At 44.5% G+C, this 18,568-nt stretch overlaps 2 protein-coding genes across 2 annotated transcripts in view; both read right to left on the reverse strand.

Annotated features, from left to right (window-relative positions):
- Nucleotides 1–3,650, reverse strand: part of PRRT3 (proline-rich transmembrane protein 3) — a 4,944-nt gene extending 1,294 nt beyond the window's left edge. Inside the window, exons 1-2 of the mRNA XM_008577498.1 lie at nt 3,488–3,650; nt 71–726 (exon numbers count right to left, since the gene is read on the reverse strand). Coding sequence (XP_008575720.1) covers nt 71–726; nt 3,488–3,650 — 819 coding nt within the window. The remainder of the gene's footprint in view (nt 1–70; nt 727–3,487) is intronic.
- An 11,538-nt stretch (nt 3,651–15,188) lies between these two features.
- Nucleotides 15,189–18,568, reverse strand: part of EMC3 (ER membrane protein complex subunit 3) — a 21,344-nt gene continuing 17,964 nt past the window's right edge. The window contains exon 8 of the mRNA XM_008577494.1: nt 15,189–16,364. Coding sequence (XP_008575716.1) covers nt 16,236–16,364 — 129 coding nt within the window. The 3' untranslated portion in view covers nt 15,189–16,235. The remainder of the gene's footprint in view (nt 16,365–18,568) is intronic.

The following is an 18,568-nucleotide window of genomic DNA, read 5'->3' on the forward strand; positions in this document are numbered from 1 at the left end:
TAGAGTTCCTGGGGTTCTCATCTCTAGGGCTCTCCCAGAGGAAGTCAAAGTCATGGGGCTCTGACCCTACAGGGCCATTGGGGTGGGCTCCTAGGATCAGGTGGGTTTGTGAGTCCTCAAGTGGCCTAGGAAGTGTAGCGAGCAGCCCCACGCAGTGCACCAACGCCAAAGCTCCCAGCAGGAGAGGGTTCTGCAGCTGCTGTGGCAGCCCCGCGCCCAGGCCGAGCAGGCTTAGGGCGGCCAGCGCCGTGAGCAGCAAGGGGAAGGGCAGATTGTACAGCACCAGGCCGGCGCGGACGCCAAGGCGCGCCTGCGAACCGTAAGGGTCGGTGAGCATGTAGGCAGATCGCAGCCCCGAAGCCACGAGCACCAGCACTGCGGCCACCAGTGCTAGCCGGGGCCCCGCAGGGGCGGCTGCCAGCATGGCCAGTGCCAACAACGCAGGCAACAGGAAAAGCACCCCCACCCCGTAGACGTGCAGCTCCCAGGAAAAGCTCAGCACCCGCCGCAGGGGCCCCCAGCGCAGGGGAGGTGCGGTCGCGTTGGCTGGGGGGCTGGAGGCTGGGGCTGAAGCCATGGAGCTGGCTGAGGGCTCCGGAGGGGGAGGCTGGCCCAGGGCTCGCTGCGTAGTGACTCGAATGAGGCCCCGGCGTGACGTCGAGGGGGCCTGGACTGGGGGTGCTGGGGGATGGCTTTGGGGGCGCCCCGGCCACTCCTCGGCTTCATCTGCAATAATAACAATATTAAAATAGCCCTTTGAAAAGTGCTTTTGATTTTCCACCATTCTCTAGTGTGGTGGGCAAGTTATTTTAACTTTCCAAGCACATCTGTAAAATAGAGATGGGAACAGCACCTACCTCATTGGGTTGTGGAGAGGATGAAATGTTTAGCATCATGCCCAGCACCCAATAAGTGCTAAATAGATGCAAGCTATCATTTTTATTAATGATACTATTAGGAAAGTAATACCCCAGCAGTTCTCAACTCTAGCTGCATATTAGAATCACCTGGAGACCAAGGAATCACAATTTCTTGGGATGTGGCCTGGATACTGGAATTTTCTTTTTTTTTTTAAAGATGACCGGTAAGGGGATCTTAACCCTTGACTTGGTGTTGTCAGCACCACGCTCTCCCAAGTGAGTAACTGGCCATCCCTGTATAGGGATCTGAACCCGTGGCCTTGGTGTTATGAGCACCACACTCTCCCGAGTGAGCCACGGGCTGGCCCTGGATACTGGAATTTTCTAAAAGCTCCTCCAGTGATTTGCCAGAGTTGGAGAATCACTGCACTAAATACATCCGTGTTACATTTAATTTTTTTTTTTTTTAAAGATGACCGGTAAGGGGATCTTAACCCTTGACTTGGTGTTGTCAGCACCACGCTCTCCCAAGTGAGTAACTGGCCATCCCTGTATAGGGATCTGAACCCGTGGCCTTGGTGTTATGAGCACCACACTCTCCCGAGTGAGCCACGGGCCGGCCCAAGACATTGATTTAATCATTCGTCTTTGTGTTCAGAAAACATCCACTGCCTCCCTCCCCACCGTTCACAGTTCAGAGTTTAAATTTCCTCCTGGTATTCAAGGCATCTCACAGCCTGTTTTCACCATAACTATTCAGATTGCCGTCCTTACATCCTCCCTGCCAAAACATGCCTTGTTTATCCCCCACTCCATGTTCATTTAAACTGTAAATCTCCCTTCAACCCATTCTCCAAGGCCAGCTTAACCTCCACCCCTGAGCCTGCCAGCCTTTTTTTCCACCTCCTGGGCCTTTGTGGTACTTGTTGCCTTGCACTGTTAAATGCTGTGTGTGTTCAACTTGTTTTCCCAACTGCATGGTAGAATTCCCAGTGGTAGGACCACTTTTTTTTTCCTTTTTGGCCTTCTCCTCAGCAGCTTGCACAGCGCTTTACCTGGGGTGGGTTCTTAGAAAATCTGTGCTGAATGAATTTGTCATCAGATCTTTGCTTCTCAGGACAGAAAGAGCTCCTAGAGACCATCTCGTCCAACACTGTTTCATGTTGGATTCTGCACCATGACATACCAGATAGACGGTCATCTAGAGACGGGAAGCTGCCCACCTCCTGGGAAGGCTCACTTCATTACTGGGCAGTTCTAATTGTTAAAAATACAAAAACAAACAAACAAAAAAAGATAATTCTATAGACCTGAGATCTTGTTCCTGGCACCTTCTGCCCATTCACCCTAGTTTTGCCCTCTGGGGCTTTAGAGAGGTGGAGGGGAAGCCTGGTTCCTCTTCCAAGGCAGCCTTTTAGATTTTCAGTGGTAGTGAATCTGTTCAGTACCCCTCTATCTTGTTGATCTTCCAGGGTTGAGATGTTGGGGAAGCACTTTTTTTAATTTCAAGAAGCAGTCAGGTTAGACTTTGGTTCATTGTTTTTTGAAAGTCTTATATGTACATGTCACAGCGCTCAGTGCCATATTCCTCTGGTCCCCTCAGAGGTGTAACACTTGTCCCCCGGGGGAAGATGTGGGCTCATCCTACCATGGATGGCTGTTTTGGAGGTAAAAGGTTAGCAATTCTTAGTTCAGTACCCTGCTGTACCGTACCTCCTCCTTGGCCCTCCCCACACTGGTCACATTGTGTAGTAATTTCTCTCCCCCACTGGGGGAGAGTAATTTTCTCTCCCGCCTCTTTCATTTCATACCTCCAACCTCCTGTATACACCTGGCCCCCATATTCCCTCTAGGTTCCTGTTCCCAAGAGTCCCTAGGTAGGCCAGGGAGGAAGGAAGGGACTCCAAGACCAGGAGAGGGGGCACAGTGGCTATGAATGCTGAGGCCTGGGTGTGTTTGGGGGCAGAGGCCATGCTCTTTTCCTCTCTGGGAAGCAGCTGTCCACAAAGCTCCCTGGCTCCTAACCCTTGGTGACTCACAGACACCTTGAGAAGCCGCTGAAAACTCCAGGTGTTTCTCCCTGGGAAAATGCCCGGGCTCACCAAAGCTTGTGGACAATTCTAGCGGGTTTAAAGACCTCTTAGGACTATTCCCCAAACCTAAGTTTAGACTCTGCCTTAAAGCTTTGTTAGTTCATTGCACAAACATTCACTGAGCCCCATGCTCTACTTCTGGCCCAGGCTGGGGACCCACAGAGAGGCCTCAGCTCCAGGGTTGGGGAGTAAGGGTGAGGTGAGGGGGAAGGACTGAGGCCCCTAATACAGGTACTGGTTAACAGTAGTGCTCCTGTGTTGAGTTCTTACCCGGTAGGCTCCTGTGCTAAGCTCCCAGTACAAGCAGGTGTGGATATACCCATTTCACAGGGGAGGAAACCGAGGTTCAGAGAGGTTCAGCAATTCGACCAAGGTCACACAGCCAGCTGAATGGACACACTAGGGGTTGTGAAGCCTACAGTGGCTCATCTTGCACAGGCGGTCTGAAAAGCTTTGCAGAGGAGATGGCTGAATTGGGCCTTCAGTGATAAACATGTCATCTCCCCACCCCCCCAAACCAAGATTTGTGGGCACCTACGGACGAGGTGGGGATTCGCCCAGCCGCGGGGTTCCACTGCTTGAGAGATTTTCGGGATGAGGTGGGGGTGGGGGGGATCTCGCTGCGCAGGGACTGGGGAGAGGCTGGCTTGGGGGCAGGGCAGGGCCTCCGCAGGGCAGTCTCCGGGAGCTGGTCCATCTCGGGTTACCTCTCCTCCTCCTCCTCCTCCTCAGTCTCCTCTCTCCCTGGCTCCGCGCCTTTCCGCAGTGTCCCGGGCGGGGGTGGGCGCCGAGCAGGCCTCGAGGCCCGCGCCCACGAGGGGGCTGCAGGCCTTGCTCCCCGCCTGCCCCCGCCCCCGGCCAGCTCCTCACCTGGGCGCCGCAGCCCCGCGTTCACCTTGCGCGCGTCCCTGCAGCCGCGGCCGCGCCGCATCCTCCCGGGTGCTCAGACTGAGCCTGCAGAGCCCCGCGCTGCCGATCGCGGGCCCGCCCACAGCAGCACCAGCCCCGCTTAACCCTTTCCCGAGGCGCGGACTCTTCTCCCAGTCCCGACCTCCCCTCTCTCAGAGAGTCTCAGGGCTCAGAGAGGAACTGAGGTCATCTCCGAGGGACGTGGAAGTCCCCTCTACAACATCCCTGCAAACCGGGCAGCCAGCCTCTGCTTGCATACCTCATGGGACGGGAAGCTCACTGCCTTTTTATCTATCTAGGGATATACCTATATCCTTACAGGAATACATGCATACTTGAACCTGTGGGTAAATCCTACCTACGGCTTGATGGTATCCTTCAGATCTTTTTTAATGCAGTTACACATACATATTATACAAAAATGAGATCATGCTGTACATATTGTTTCTGTAACTTGCCTTTTTTTCCTTCACTTTACAATAAATCCTGGCACATTTTTCATGTAAAGATCTACCTCATTTCTTGAGTCTGCTGCTCAGAATTCTAGCATATGGTCATTTTTATTTAGCCTGTTCTCTGTGGTTGAACACTTAAGTTGTTTCTAGCCTTTTGCTGGCAGGAATAATGAGGCAGGGGCCATTCTTGCATAGACATCTCTGTGCACATGCACTATGATCCTATCAGATAATTTCCTAGCTGAGGTATGGTTAGATCTATGGGTCTGCACATTTGCAGGACTGATAGACACTGTCAAAATACCCCAGGTCCCTCTTTGGATAGCTCTTGACGTACTAAACATCCATCATGAGGTTCAATCCGTTAAGGAAAACCCACACAAGAAATACATGTGGTTATCAAAAATTATGTAGAACCTTTAATGGCATGGAGAAATTTCCAGGGTAGGTTGTTATTTATTTAAATTTTAGTCATTTGAATTATAAAAGGAACATATGCTGACTGTCTCAATTCTCATAACACAGAAATGTTCAAAGAACGAGTTAATTGTCTTATCCCTGGCCATTCTAACTCTGTCCCACACACGCACCCACTGTTAGCACCAATCCTTTGCTTATGAAAACACACATATGCATACATATTTTTACAAAAACGCGATCACACTATGTATGTTATTTTATAACATTGTTTTGCCTTAAACAATGCAAATATAAGGGCCGGCCCATGGCTCACTTGGGAGAGCGTGGTGCTGAAACACCAAGTCAAGTGTTAAGATCCCCTTACCGGTCATCTTTAAAGAAAATAAAAGCAAATATATGTTGGAAACATTTTTTTTTTCCTTTTTGTCTTTTTTTCGTGTCCGGCAAGGGGGATCGCAATCCTCAGTGTCGCGCCCGTACCGGACCTGACCGGCAACGGGATCGCAACCCTCGGTGTTGCGCCCACACCTCGCTCAGCCAGTGAGCAGGAACCAGTCTGCATGTGGGATCCGAACCCTTGGCGGGAGCGCCGCCACGCTCCCAAGGGGCGCACTGTAGCAGTGCGCCACTGGGCCAGCCCTATGTTGGAAACATTTTGAAGGCAATACTTGACGCTCCCAAGGGGTGCACTGTAGCAGTGCGCCACTGGGCCAGCCCTATGTTGGAAACATTTTGAAGGCAATACTTGATTAGCTCCACACTTTGCGTGGTGAGATGTACTGTCATTTACCCAAACATTCCCAGTATTCCCCTATTGATAGGTAATCAAGTGGCTTACAACTTTTTCTTTTCTACTAGAAACAAAACTTCAGTAAACATCCTTACATGCCAATACATACATCCTTACATGCTTATACTCTAATTCTGAGTTAATTATTTGTATGACCCCTTTTTGTTAATATCTACCAATCTATCTGTCCATCCATCCATTTCATACTTAAATATTAGAACATAAATAGTGGCTGGGCCGGCCCGGTGGCGCACTGCTACAGTGCGCTGCTTGGGAGCGCAGTGGCGCTCCCGCCGAGGGTTCGGATCCCACGTACAGACCGGCCGCTCACTGGCTGAGCGAGGTGCGGGAGCAACACTGAGGGTTGCGATCCCGTTGCCGGTTGCCGGTCCCCGGTCCGGTACGGGCGCGACACTGAGGGTTGCGATCCGTTGCCGGACACGAAAAAAAACAAAAAGGAAAAAAAAAAAAAAAAAAAAAGAAGGTAAATAGTGGCTGATGTGATTTTTACCTAATTTTGCTTTTCTGTTTACCAATATTCTATACATACAACCATGTATTTCTTTTGTGATCAGAGGTAAAAACTGTAAATTTCACTTAAAAAAAGAAAAAGTCGGGTTAGCTCAGTTGGTTAGAGTGTGATGTTATAGCAACTAAGGTCAAGGATTTGGATCCTTGTACTGACCAGCCACCAAAAAAAAAGGAAAAGAAAGAATATTCTTCCCAGAGTTGAGCTGAAATCTCCCACCCAGTGGTTTCCTACCTCTGGCTCTCACAGAAAAGCAATACTCAACTCTCAGTGTGTCTGACATGTTGCAGTTGGCAGAGTGTCTAGTCCCTAATAGCTGGTAAATGGCGGGGCTACATCGAGTCCTCCTGACTCCAGGAAAGGGTGCGGGCTTTTCCCATTTCACCATAACTTCTGACCAGCTCTACTCTTTTCCTTGTGGGAGCCCCTTCAGGATTGTAAAAGGGTTTCTCCTTTCTCTGGTGTCTTCTCTCTCCAGGCCAAACACTTTCAATTATTTCAGCCTTTCCTTGTAGGACGGGATTCTGGGTTCTCACCATTGTGGCATCTCTCCTCTGTTTGATTCTTACCATCTCAACAATGTCCCCCTTAAAGTATGACTCTTAGAAATGAACCCAGTTGGAAATAAAGCTGAACTTTCACCTCCTCTTTCCTTGATTCTACTCCTCCATTAATATGGCCTCACAATGAATTAATGTTTCTGGAAGCCACATCATTATGTTACCCAATATTGATCTACTAGGTCTTCCTCATGTTTTTACATGTAGTTGACCTTAAATGTAGGATTCTACATTTGTTGTTTATTTTATCTTGTTAGATCTAGCCAGTTGTTGTCTGGTTCTGATTCTATATATAAATAGATAATTGACATTTTGGGGGGTTGTCCAAGTTTTACATGTAGTTGACCTTAAATGTAGGATTCTACATTTGTTGTTTATTTTATCTTGTTGTCTGGTTCTGATTCTATATATAAATAGATAATTGACATTTTGGGGGGTTGTCCAAGATCCATTCCCCTTTCTGGCAGCAACCTAATTTCCTCTGGGGGACCTACATCTTTTCCCCCATGGGCAGTCTTGGTGAGAGAGCAGTCCTAGGGGCACACTGCAGAAGCTGAGGGGCCCAGATCCTTTGTGAACTCTCTGATGAGCCTCCTTTGGAGATGTTGAGATTCCCTCAGCAGGCTCGGATCCGGCCTGGTTCCCGTCCTCGGTTTCTCCTGAGGACTTCCTACTGCTGCCCTCTTTGGAGCCAGAAACCCAATCCCATTGTGTTTCCAAACCACCAATTGGCAGGGGTTCTGAGATTCCAGATAAAGGCAAGAGAGATTATGATCCCTTTGGCCAGAGGCCAAGATGAAAGCTGATCCCAAAAGAGGAAAGAGGAAACTGGCTGGGGTGGAGGTGAATGTAAATGGGAAACATGAGGCACCAGGTGTCGGTGGGCAGTATCTCAGCTCCAGACGGAGCTCCCAGCATCATCCTGGAGACTGGGATGGCAGGGATGGGTGGGAGATGATTCCAAGTATACAGCTGGTGGTCAATAGCTCCCATTTCCCAGACACTTAGTCTATCAAGAACCATGCTACACACCTAAATGCATTCTTCTTCTTCTTTCTTTCTTTCTTTATTTGGCTACTTGCTGGTATGAGGATCCAAACCCTTGATTTTGGTGTTATAATTCCAACCAACTGAACTAAATGGCCAGCCCCTGCATTAGTTTGCATTAGTCTAAGTCCTCATAATAACCTTATGTATTGTTATACTCTTCATTTTACAGCTGGCACGCTGAAGCTCAGAGAGGTTAAATAACTTGTTGGAGGCGATACTGCAACAAAGAGGCCAAGCTACAAGTCTGACTTTGGAGCTAGCACTCTTAATGGTGATGACACCATCCTGCCCCTCTAAAAGAGGAGAGAAGGGGAGATTAAAAAAAAAAAACCCAAGGCTTCCACGTGGCCCCTGCTGTGTTAGGAGTTGAATCTATGAAAATAGGCCCTCCAGCTTGGATTTCTGTTGAAAGGACTTCAAACTGACAAGAGTTGGAGGTTGTTGGGCGCTCCCACCCAGAAGTACCTTGCAAGCTCCCAGGGAAAGAGAGAGAGAAGAAAAGGCAATGGGGAGGTAGGTGGCAACAAGGAATTCTCTGCTTAGACAATGCCTAGGACAGCTGGCTGGCATTTTCGTTCTGGCTGGTTGCTCTGGCAGGCACAAGCAAATAAACAAAAGGCAGAACAGGTGGAAGATGGTGCAGGCTGGTGAACTTCTCAGTGCTCTGCCTACTGTCCTGAACTCTGAAGTCATGAGAAGTTATACTCGTACAGTACACTGGTCAAATTAAGCCTTAATGGTTTGCCAGCTGCCAAAAAAAAAAAAAAAGTAAAATAAATAAATGAATAAATAAATAAATCTGATCCCTACTCTATTTTTTTAATTTTTATTTTTAAAAGATGACTGGTAAGGGGATCTTAACCCTTGACGTGGTGTTGTCAGCCCACGCTCTCCCAAGTGAACCACAGGCCGGCCCTGATCCTTACTTTAAAATCAACAGTTCCTTACCACATTCCCTCTCACTCCCAATTCCCGCTCCTTGGAAGCAGTCATTTTCAACACTTTCTGGTATTTCTGGTTATGTCTTCTGATATTTGTATCTGTTTTCTAAGCATCAGACTTATACTGCTAATGTTAATTTCATTCAGTTTTAGGTTTTCTCTATTGATTATTATGAAGATAATATGAATATTTAGCTCATATTACTTTCCACATTTTCCTGTACATTTTTGTGTATATTATTATCTGCATTTACAATACTAGAACTGTGAAACAATTATTCAAGCTAATTCAAGAAATGCACTGTGATTATAATTCCTTTTCTGGATATCTTTTTTTTCCTGCAATATTTTCCAGTAAATATTGCTTGGTTTTTCATTGGCTTCATTTTTTATACATCAATCATTAATTCATTCCTCAGTCTTTCTTTGAAGTGAGAAACAATCTGAAAATTTGATTTCCCATGCAGATAAGAATATTTTCAGAGATACACAGAATTCTACAGAAGGAACAAATAACGTGGTTCCTTCAACAAATTAATGCCTTGAAAAAAAGGTAGGGGGAGGGAAACTGTTATAAAAAAGATTTAAGAGACATAGCAACCAAATGCCATGTGGGAGCCTTGCTGGGATTCTCATTCACACATACACACTATAAAAAGAAATTTTAAGGCAGTTGGGGAAATCTGAACATGGAATGGGTCTTAGAACACATTAAAGAATAAGCATGTATCAGGTGAGATAATGGCCTTGTGATATGTTTAAAAGATTTCTTACCTGTTAGAAATAGCTACTAAATATTTGTGTGTGAAATGATATAGTATCTAGCATATTAAGATATCCCAGCCCCCCTGCCCCCCCCCCCAAAAAATGTGGGTTTGGGAGATACATGAAGGAAGATTGGCAAAATATTGATAATTATTGAAACGGGGTGATATGCATGTGGGAGTTCATTATACTACTCTTTCCATTCTTGTGTATGTTCGAAATTTCCCATAACAAAACATTAAAAATAAAAAAAGATTTAAAAAGAAACAGGAGAAAGAAAAAGATTGCAAAGAGCTGGCTCAACCATTTTGTGAGCAGGATGCAGAAATAAAATGTTTTATTTATTAGGCACCTGCCATTCTTGGAAGGGGCACTGTACAGAACCCATGTTTCTCAACCCTGATGAGCGTCCCAGGCTGACTCCAGTGAGGTAGAGGAGCAGAGAGAACAGGAAGGGAGACAGAGAGGTGGGGCCAGGGTGGAAGCAGGGCCAGCAGGAGGGGTGACAGGGCCAGGGTGAAAGTGCATGAGAGGCTCAGGACCATGCCAGCTGACCCCGGGAGCCCTTTGCACCTGGCAGTTGCAGGTGTCTCCCTGATCTCCTCATCTGCTGTCTGGGATAGCCTACAAGAGCCATGATCATGAGAGAGCTTGATGCCAGCTGCCAAGGGCTTAAGGCCCTCCCCTACTCCCTCTGCCTTTTTTTTTTTTTTAAGATGACCGGTAAGGGGATCTTAACCCTTGACTTGGTGTTGTCAGCACCACGCTCACCCAGTGAGCGAACCGGCCATCCCTATATGGGATCCGAACCCGGGGCCTTGGTGTTATCAGCATCGCACTCTCCCGAGTGAGCCACGGGCCAGCTCTCCCCTTTGCCTTTGGAACAGCTTTGAGATCTAATCTACAGGCCATAAGTCACCTATTTGAAGTGGTTTTTAGTATATTCACAGAGTTGTGCAACTACTACCACATTGTTTTAGAACATTTTCACTACACATTAGCAATCACTTCCCATCCTGCTTCCCCAAGCCCTGGTCATCACTAATCTACCTTCTGTCTCTGTGGATTTTCCTATTCTGGACATTTCGTAAAAAATGAGATTATGTATGTGCTCTACTGAGATTGGCTTCTTTCACTTAGTATAATATTTCAAGGTTCAAAAAAAAAAATATTTCAAGGTTCATCTGTGTCGTAGCATCAGTACTTCATTCTTTTTAATGCTGAATAATATTTCATTGTATGGATATACCGTATCTTATTTATCCATTCTTTAATTCATGGACAGTTGGATTATTTCCTACTTTGAGGCTATTATGAATAATGCTGCTATGAATATTTGTGTGTAAGTTTTTGGGTGGACATGTGTTTTCATTTTTCTTTACTCATACCCTGTTGATGGACATTTAGATTATTGCCTCTTTCTCCGTGCCTGCCTACCTTTTGTTTACTGTTTTTGTAATTATTACAGAGTTGCAATAAATATTCTGGTGTCTTCCTCTTAGAGCAGGTCTACATGGCAGCATTTACTTATGCTTGATCTGTTCTGGTGGCATCAAGTTATTAAAGGCAATAGTAAGTCCCCGTTTCAGTTTCTGCATTTAAAACTCATACACAGACAAAAATATTTTCTTTAAAATAAGCCAAGGTTGGGCTGGCTTGTTAGCTCATCTGGTTAGAGTGTGGTGTTGTAACACCAAGGTCAAAGGTTCAGATCCCAGGACCAGCCAGCCAGCAACCAAAAAATAAAAATAAAAAATAAATATAAGGCCAATTTGAGTTTCTAAGTGAGCAGATGAATTGGTTCATCATTTAGCCACTTATCATTCAGCTCAAGATCAGCAGTACCCGACGGTTTTATCTACCTAGGAGTGGAACTGCTGGGAATTCCACATGGAAACTTGATGTTTTAGCTTTTGAGGACCTGCCAGACTTTCCCAAACTGGCTGCACCATCTGATCCCCTTTTGACAGATGGGGAGACCAAGAGAGGGGAAGTGCCTTATGCAAAGCCATGCAGTGAGTGCAAGAAAGCAGAAGCCAATTGTCCACATGGCCTCAAGGCCATCCCTCTCTCCATGACCTCACTCCCATCCACTCTCACTCCAACACTCCTCACACCTGCCTCTGCCCCTCCCTGCCCCTCCCTGCCCAGCAGCAAATCCTTTAACTTCAGTCCCTCCCAAAGTCTCCCTGCTGCCACCACCAGATCAAGTTCCCACCTCTGCGGGATGACTTACAAGATCCTCTGCCATCTGGCACTACTGCTGCCAGGTCATGTGTTTCTTTTGTTGGTTTTTTGAAGCAATCCTATTGAACTATAATTCACACACCATACTATACACCCATTTAAAGTACACAATCCAATGCTCATCAACGTTTATTTTCTGCACTTCAGGGTCATGCAGGTCTTTCAGTTTCTTGAAAACCACCACCACCTTTGCTATTGGTACTCTGTGCACACTGTTGTCTCTGCCTGGAATAGCCTTTCTTTGTATATTTCTCTGGCACATTCCTTGTGATCCTTCACATCTTAATTGAGATGACATTTCTGCTGGGAAGGCTTCCCTGCCCACACAGCTTGGTTGGATGACCTGCAGGACATTCCTGCAGCCTCCCTCGCACCATCCTTGTCCTGGCCTCCAACACAGAGGTTTGTGAGTGAGTCTTGCTCATGTGCAATGCCTTGCAACACACACTCAATATTTCTTGAATGAACAGAAAGATCTGAAAAGATCTAGCATGGCACTGAGCACATCATAGAAATCCAGTAAATGAAGACTGCATTACCTTTGAGGACAGGGGCAGTACCTCCTTTTGGGAACATTCTAGACAGTTGGTGATTAAAGGGTAAAACATTATTTTTCTTGCCTTGTACCCATGCCACTTTCTTCTGACAAGAGAACCCGTTTTCCTTTGGGGAATCACTCCATCCCGCTTCAATCATTGTAGTTTATTTTACTTTAAAGATGATTTATTTTTTACTTTAAAGATGATTGGTAAGGGGATCTTAACCCTTGACTTGGTGTTGTCAGAACCACGCTAACTGGCCATCCCTATATAGGGATCCGAACCCGTGGCCTTGGTGTTATCAGCACCACACTCTCCCCCAAGTGAGCCACAGGCCGGCCCTAATCATTGTAGTTTATTTAGGAGAGGCTAAGCAGTTCCTGGAATATGCACATGACCCAACCCAGGTCAGTTAGATGCAATCCTGACTTTTGCTGAAAGTTTAAAGAAAGGGGCCCTTTCTTTTCACTGGGGTTACTAAGCTGATTTCTCCATGAGAAGACAGATTGCCTGAGAATAGAAGAAAGCAGACTTGAGAAAGCAACTGAGTCATAATGACATCATTTGAGGCCATTAATCCAGTTGTGCTTGAAGCCAGCTGATCACTGGACATTTTAATTATTTTTTGTTTTTTTGGTGGCTGGCTGGGACAGGGATCAAACCTTGAACCTTGCTGTTAGCAGCACCATGCTCTAACCAACTGAACTAACTGGCCAGCCCCAATTTTTTTTTCTTAATAAAATTGTATTGATATCATAAACAGACTTGACACCCCGTTAAATTTCAAGCAATTGTTGGATATTCACATTTTGCATTATGTGGCATGCTTTCATTTTGGGTTTGTAATTTGGAAATTCTTTTAAGTCAGGAACGATCACCTGCTTCACCGAGATTGTGGTAACCTAAAAAGAGCAAGATGGTACTCTTAGTTAAATTAGACCTCTGACCCAAACTTGGCAGTTCTCTCAGATTGCCAGGGAAAATATGTGCAGGGTTCATTTCTTTCTTCCATCATCTTGAGAGCTTGCACCCCATTTTTCTCCTCCACTGACTAACCTTCGACTTTCCAACCTGTGTTTCTTTCCAGCAGAGGCGAATAAACATTTTTGTATGTGAAGATTAAAGGCCCATGGCCCCAGCAGGTGCCCAGAAACAAATTTGTTTAGAATTAATTTGGCACCTCCAATTATGGTTTGTTTAGGATAGGAAACCAGATAGAATTCAACAGCATATCTCGAATCTTAGGACTTGTACTTTTATGAACAACAGAAAAAAAAAAAGAAAAGAAAAAGAAAAGGACCAAGTGCCAGTAACATTTACTCTTCAAAGGAAAGTTTTTGTCTTTCTGTGCCTGGTTACCTTAAAGAGTTGCAGAGTAAAAAAGAAAATTTCAGTGGAAATATATTTCTGTCTCTGATATAGAAAAGACCGTTAAATGAGTCATCGTTGACAAGAAAGAGAACACATTCTGATTTTCTGGGATTTAAGTCTTAGAAAACAAGCCAGAGTAAAAGAACACGTAGAAATGAAAAACTCATGACTCCAGGAGATGACCTGTTGTGATGACCTGTTATTTCAAAATTCAGTGGGTAGTTGAGATGGTTGATTTATTTATTTATTTTTGGAGTGGGGAGGTAGTTACTGAGTCAATTAACATCCTTTTTATTTTAATTGCTTATGTCAGGTCGAGTTCGGTTTCTGTCACTTGCAACTGCAATATTGCTAACCCAGTTCTTCACATATACACATGCCCATCAAAAACCTTACACACTGAACAGAGGAACCAAGCTGACTTTTGCCCCTAAGTGCACATTTACCTACTGTCCTCAAATCTAAGTTATTTTTCTGAGTTGTGCTGTACAGTTGACTATCAATATTTAGCTTTCCTTGCATAGTATTTTCTATACCATCCATGGTCACTAAGTGGATATTTATGGTGTCCTAAATGGTTTAGGTGATAAGTCCAGGTTAATGGGAAAGATAAAATGCTAATTTATAGCCTGTTCCAAATTGAACTCCAAGAAACACACACAATAAGCACTGCTTTCTGAACTTATATGCTGGTTCTAGGAAGAGTCTGCTAAGACAAACTTGGCTTTTCCACTTAACTTGCTGGTACCAAGGACATGCGCATTTACCACCATTATGATGGGTCAGGAAAGTCACACATTCAACCACTCAACTTTGATACCAGGGAAAAAAGCAAACCTTGTGTGGGTGAAGAAGTAGACTCAAATGCCCTGATGCTGCCTTGTAGGAACACCACTCAGTCACTCAATCACAAGGGTGGCACCACTCAATCACCAATTACTATTTTCATTCCTGCCCAACTTTGACCTTCCCGATACATACTGTACCACTCCCCACTTCCTCAGGGTGCAATGAATTGTGGACATTTTAATCTGCAGACCTTTGCTGATTCTGTTCCCCCTTCTTCCAAGGCCCAGGTCAAAGATCAGTTTATCTGTGAATCTTTGCTCCTTTAATATTTGGTTTAAGCAGTATTTATTTATTTTTTTTTTAAAGATGACCAGTAAGGGGATCTTAACCCTTGACTTGGTGTTGTCAGCACCACGCTCTCTGAAGTAAGCAAACCAGCCATCCTTATATAGGGATCTGAACCCATGTCCTTGGTGTTATCAGCACCATACTCTCCCAAGTGAGCCACGGGCTGGCTCCTAGGCAGTATTTTAACTATATTTAAGGGTCAGGGTTTCTTAACCTGGGTCTATGGGTCATTATGAATGGCCTTAGAGGGTCTGTCAATGCGCCTGGGTTACCTGGGAAATCTCTGTGTCTGTGCCCACGTGTGTTACTCTAGAGGGAAGAGTCAGAGCTTCAGTCAGATTCTCAAAGAGGTTCTGTGACCTCAAAAAAAGGTCACTCTCTTTTGTGTCTTCCTTTTACAAGTTCTCTGAGGGCAACGGTCACATCTCTTTCACTTTAGACTCCCCAGCACTGGTCCAGACACTCACGACTATTGGCGGAAGGCCATCAGTGATCCACAGAGGCAACACTTTCACAGGCAAAGAAGAGAAAACAGGATGGTTTAATTTGTAGAGTCAAGAGTCATTTGTTCTTGATTACAGAGCTCAACATGCAAGTTACATCCAACTCTCAGTACAGAAATGGCACCCTGCCACTTCCCTGGGACAATTAATCCAGACAGAATTATTCCTGGGCAACCCTCACCTGTGTGTTTGCCAGCAACTGCCCTCTCTTCCTTCTTACAGCGATATGTGAACACTCTTTTGTCCAGAATAACTGGGAAATGAGGTCTTTTGTTCAACTGAGTAGCCATTTACAGTACAGCACCATTGATTTGTCAATGGATTTGACATATTCTGAAGTCTGGATCAAAGCCTTGTATTATTTAACCTGTCTTTGATGACCCCAAAGGCACTTTTGATAATCCTGCAGTGCCTGAGGGTCACCAATTTTCACTGGACAGTATTAACGGATATAAGAGGTTTGCTAAGTCTGTCCCGGCCTGGGGTAGTCACTCTGAAAAGAGTTTGAGTAAGGTTTTGACACTTTTGCTCTCTATGTCATTCTGCAGGCTCAAAATGAACAATGCAGAGAGATTCATTTTGCTAATCCATAGTTTCTAAGTTTTTGGTAGTGAAAATGTGTCACTTTTGTAAAGAAAGTTAAAAATACTAACAAAAAATTAAAGGTAAAAAGCAGGGTTTTTGGATCCCAAGAAAACAGGAATTTACTGTTGTTAGAGGTCAGACTGACTGTACATAGTAATTAGCTATAATTGATAATGCTTCTTCTGAGGACTGAATTTTTGCTAAATTTTTATATATTATCAGTAGCTTGAGTTTTCCCCCTTTCTCTGACTGTCATTACTAGAGTCACCAGAAGTAAAATTTAAAATATTTTTTAAATAGCCACCAAGTATACTCCTCCTATTTCCTCTAGTTTCAAACATAAAGGGGAACCCATCTCAGACAAGAACGAGCCTTGCTGCACGCCCGCCAGCCCCTGCATCCTCCTTTTTATTCTGAGAGGCGCCAGCTCCAACAAAAGTTACAAGGTTAAGTTCCTGCACAGCTAATCCCTGCTTGGTCTTCAAAAGATAGAGGTCTGTAATTCCTTTTTGAACATGCCTTCAAAGTGGAGGTCTTTGGCCATGAGCTCTTCTTCGACGTCATCTAGTGCCCACTGGTGATCTGTCAGCTCCAAAGCTTCCCACTCTGTCTGCAAAGAAATGGAATACCAGGGCAGGAAGAGAAGAGCTTGTTACTGACAGCTGTGGCTGACCTTTTTCAACCACCTACTCTGGGCTACACACTGGGGTAAACTATTTATAGGTATAAGTTCATTCAATCCTATGAGGTAGGTGGTGCTATCCCCTCTCCCCCCTGCCTCAATTTACAGATAAGGAGACTAAGGCTAAGAGAGGTCAAATAATTTGTTCAGGGTCACTGGCACTAGTAACTAATGGAGCTGAGATTTAAATTTTGGTCTGACTCCAAAGCCCCAGTTCTTAACTGTCGATCGGCTCATGCTCACTAAGCACCTGCTTCGTGCTCCATACTACCCTTGAGTAACATTCCACACATAAATTAGTGCACTGGGATTCTGAGCCCTCTCATCAAGGAACTTGTCATCTGGTTTAAGTTGTGCAGGGTCAAAGATGGTTTAGCATAAGTCACTGGGAATACCTTCAAGGGCCTGAGAACATTTCCTTCAACCTTATGTCCAAATATATAATGGCATTTCACTACAGTTTGTGGTAGTCCAGTAATTGATGATTTCATTACTGGAAGAAAGACTATGATGGTGTGAACTATAAACCTGTTTTCAGTTATAATCATTTGCATGTATGCTATTAATATGTTGAGCAAAAACAAATTTGTAGAATTTTCCAAGAAATTACATTTCTCAAATATTCTATTGATCTGACTACTTTTGCCTTAAATCAGTGGTTTTTAAAAAATGCTATATGTGGGCCGGCCCGTGGCTCACTCGGGAGAGTGCGGTGCTGATAACACCAAGGCCCCGGGTTCGGATCCCACATAGGGATGGCCGGTTCGCTCACTGGCTGAGTGTGGTGCTGACAACACCAAGTCAAGGGTTAAAAACCCCTTTCCGGTTATTTTTAAAAAAAAAAAAAATGCTATATGTGGGCCGGCCCGTGGCTCACTCGGGAGAGTGCGGTGCTGATAACACCAAGGCCCCGGGTTCGGATCCCACATAGGGATGGCCGGTTCGCTCACTGGCTGAGTGTGGTGCTGACAACACCAAGTCAAGGGTTAAAAACCCCTTTCCGGTTATTTTTAAAAAAAAAAAAAATGCTATATGTGGGCCGGCCCGTGGCTCACTCGGGAGAGTGCGGTGCTGATAACACCAAGGCCCCGGGTTCGGATCCCACATAGGGATGGCCGGTTCGCTCACTGGCTGAGTGTGGTGCTGACAACACCAAGTCAAGGGTTAAAAACCCCTTTCCGGTTATTTTTAAAAAAAAAAAAAAAAAAAAAAATGCTATATGAAAGTTAATGTGCAATACAAATGTTAGGTGTGGTTTCAGATATAATTTACATGCCATAAAATTCACCCTTTTAATGTGTACAATTTAGTGGTTTTTAGTATATTCACAAATATGTGCAACCATCACCACTGTCTAATTCCGGAACACTTTCAGCAGTATGAAAAGAAACCTCATACCAAATAGCAGACAGTCCCTATTACAGACTCCCCCAACCCCTGGCAACTACAACCTTATTTTCTATATCTTTGGATTCATTTATTCTAGACATAATATATGGCCTTTTGTTACTGTTTTCTTTCACTTAGCATGTTTTCAAGGTTCATCCCTGCTGTATGTAGCATGATTTAGTACTTCATTCTTTTTATAGCTTTTTATTTTTATATAATATTCTGTTGTATATACAATGTACATATATTCCAAAATAATCCATTTTGTTTATCCATTCATCAGAGGATGAACATTTTGGTTATTTCTACTTTTTCATTATTATCAATAGTGCTTTGAATATTCTCATATAAGTTTTTGTGTGGATATATGTTTTCAATTCTCTTTGGTATTTACCCAAGAATATAATCGCTGGGTCATAAGGAAACTCTATTTAATTTTTTGAGGAATAGCTAAAATCCGCTTTTCAAAGTGGCTGCACCATCACCAGCAATGTATGAGGGTTCCACTTTCTCCACAGCCTCACCAACACCTGTTATTGTCCATCTTTTTGATTGTAACCATCTGAGTGGGTGTGAAGTAGTATCTCACTATGGTTTTGATTTGCATTTTCTGATGGCTAATTAAGTTGAGCATCTTTTCATAAACTTATTGGAATTTGTATATCTTCTTTGGAGGAATGTCTATTCACAACCTTTACTCATTTTTTTTTTTTTTTTTTTTTTTTTTTTTTTTTTTTTTTTCC

Source organism: Galeopterus variegatus, unplaced genomic scaffold (assembly GCF_000696425.1).
Source record: "Galeopterus variegatus unplaced genomic scaffold, G_variegatus-3.0.2 Scaffold1520, whole genome shotgun sequence".
Taxonomy (NCBI): domain Eukaryota; kingdom Metazoa; phylum Chordata; class Mammalia; order Dermoptera; family Cynocephalidae; genus Galeopterus; species Galeopterus variegatus.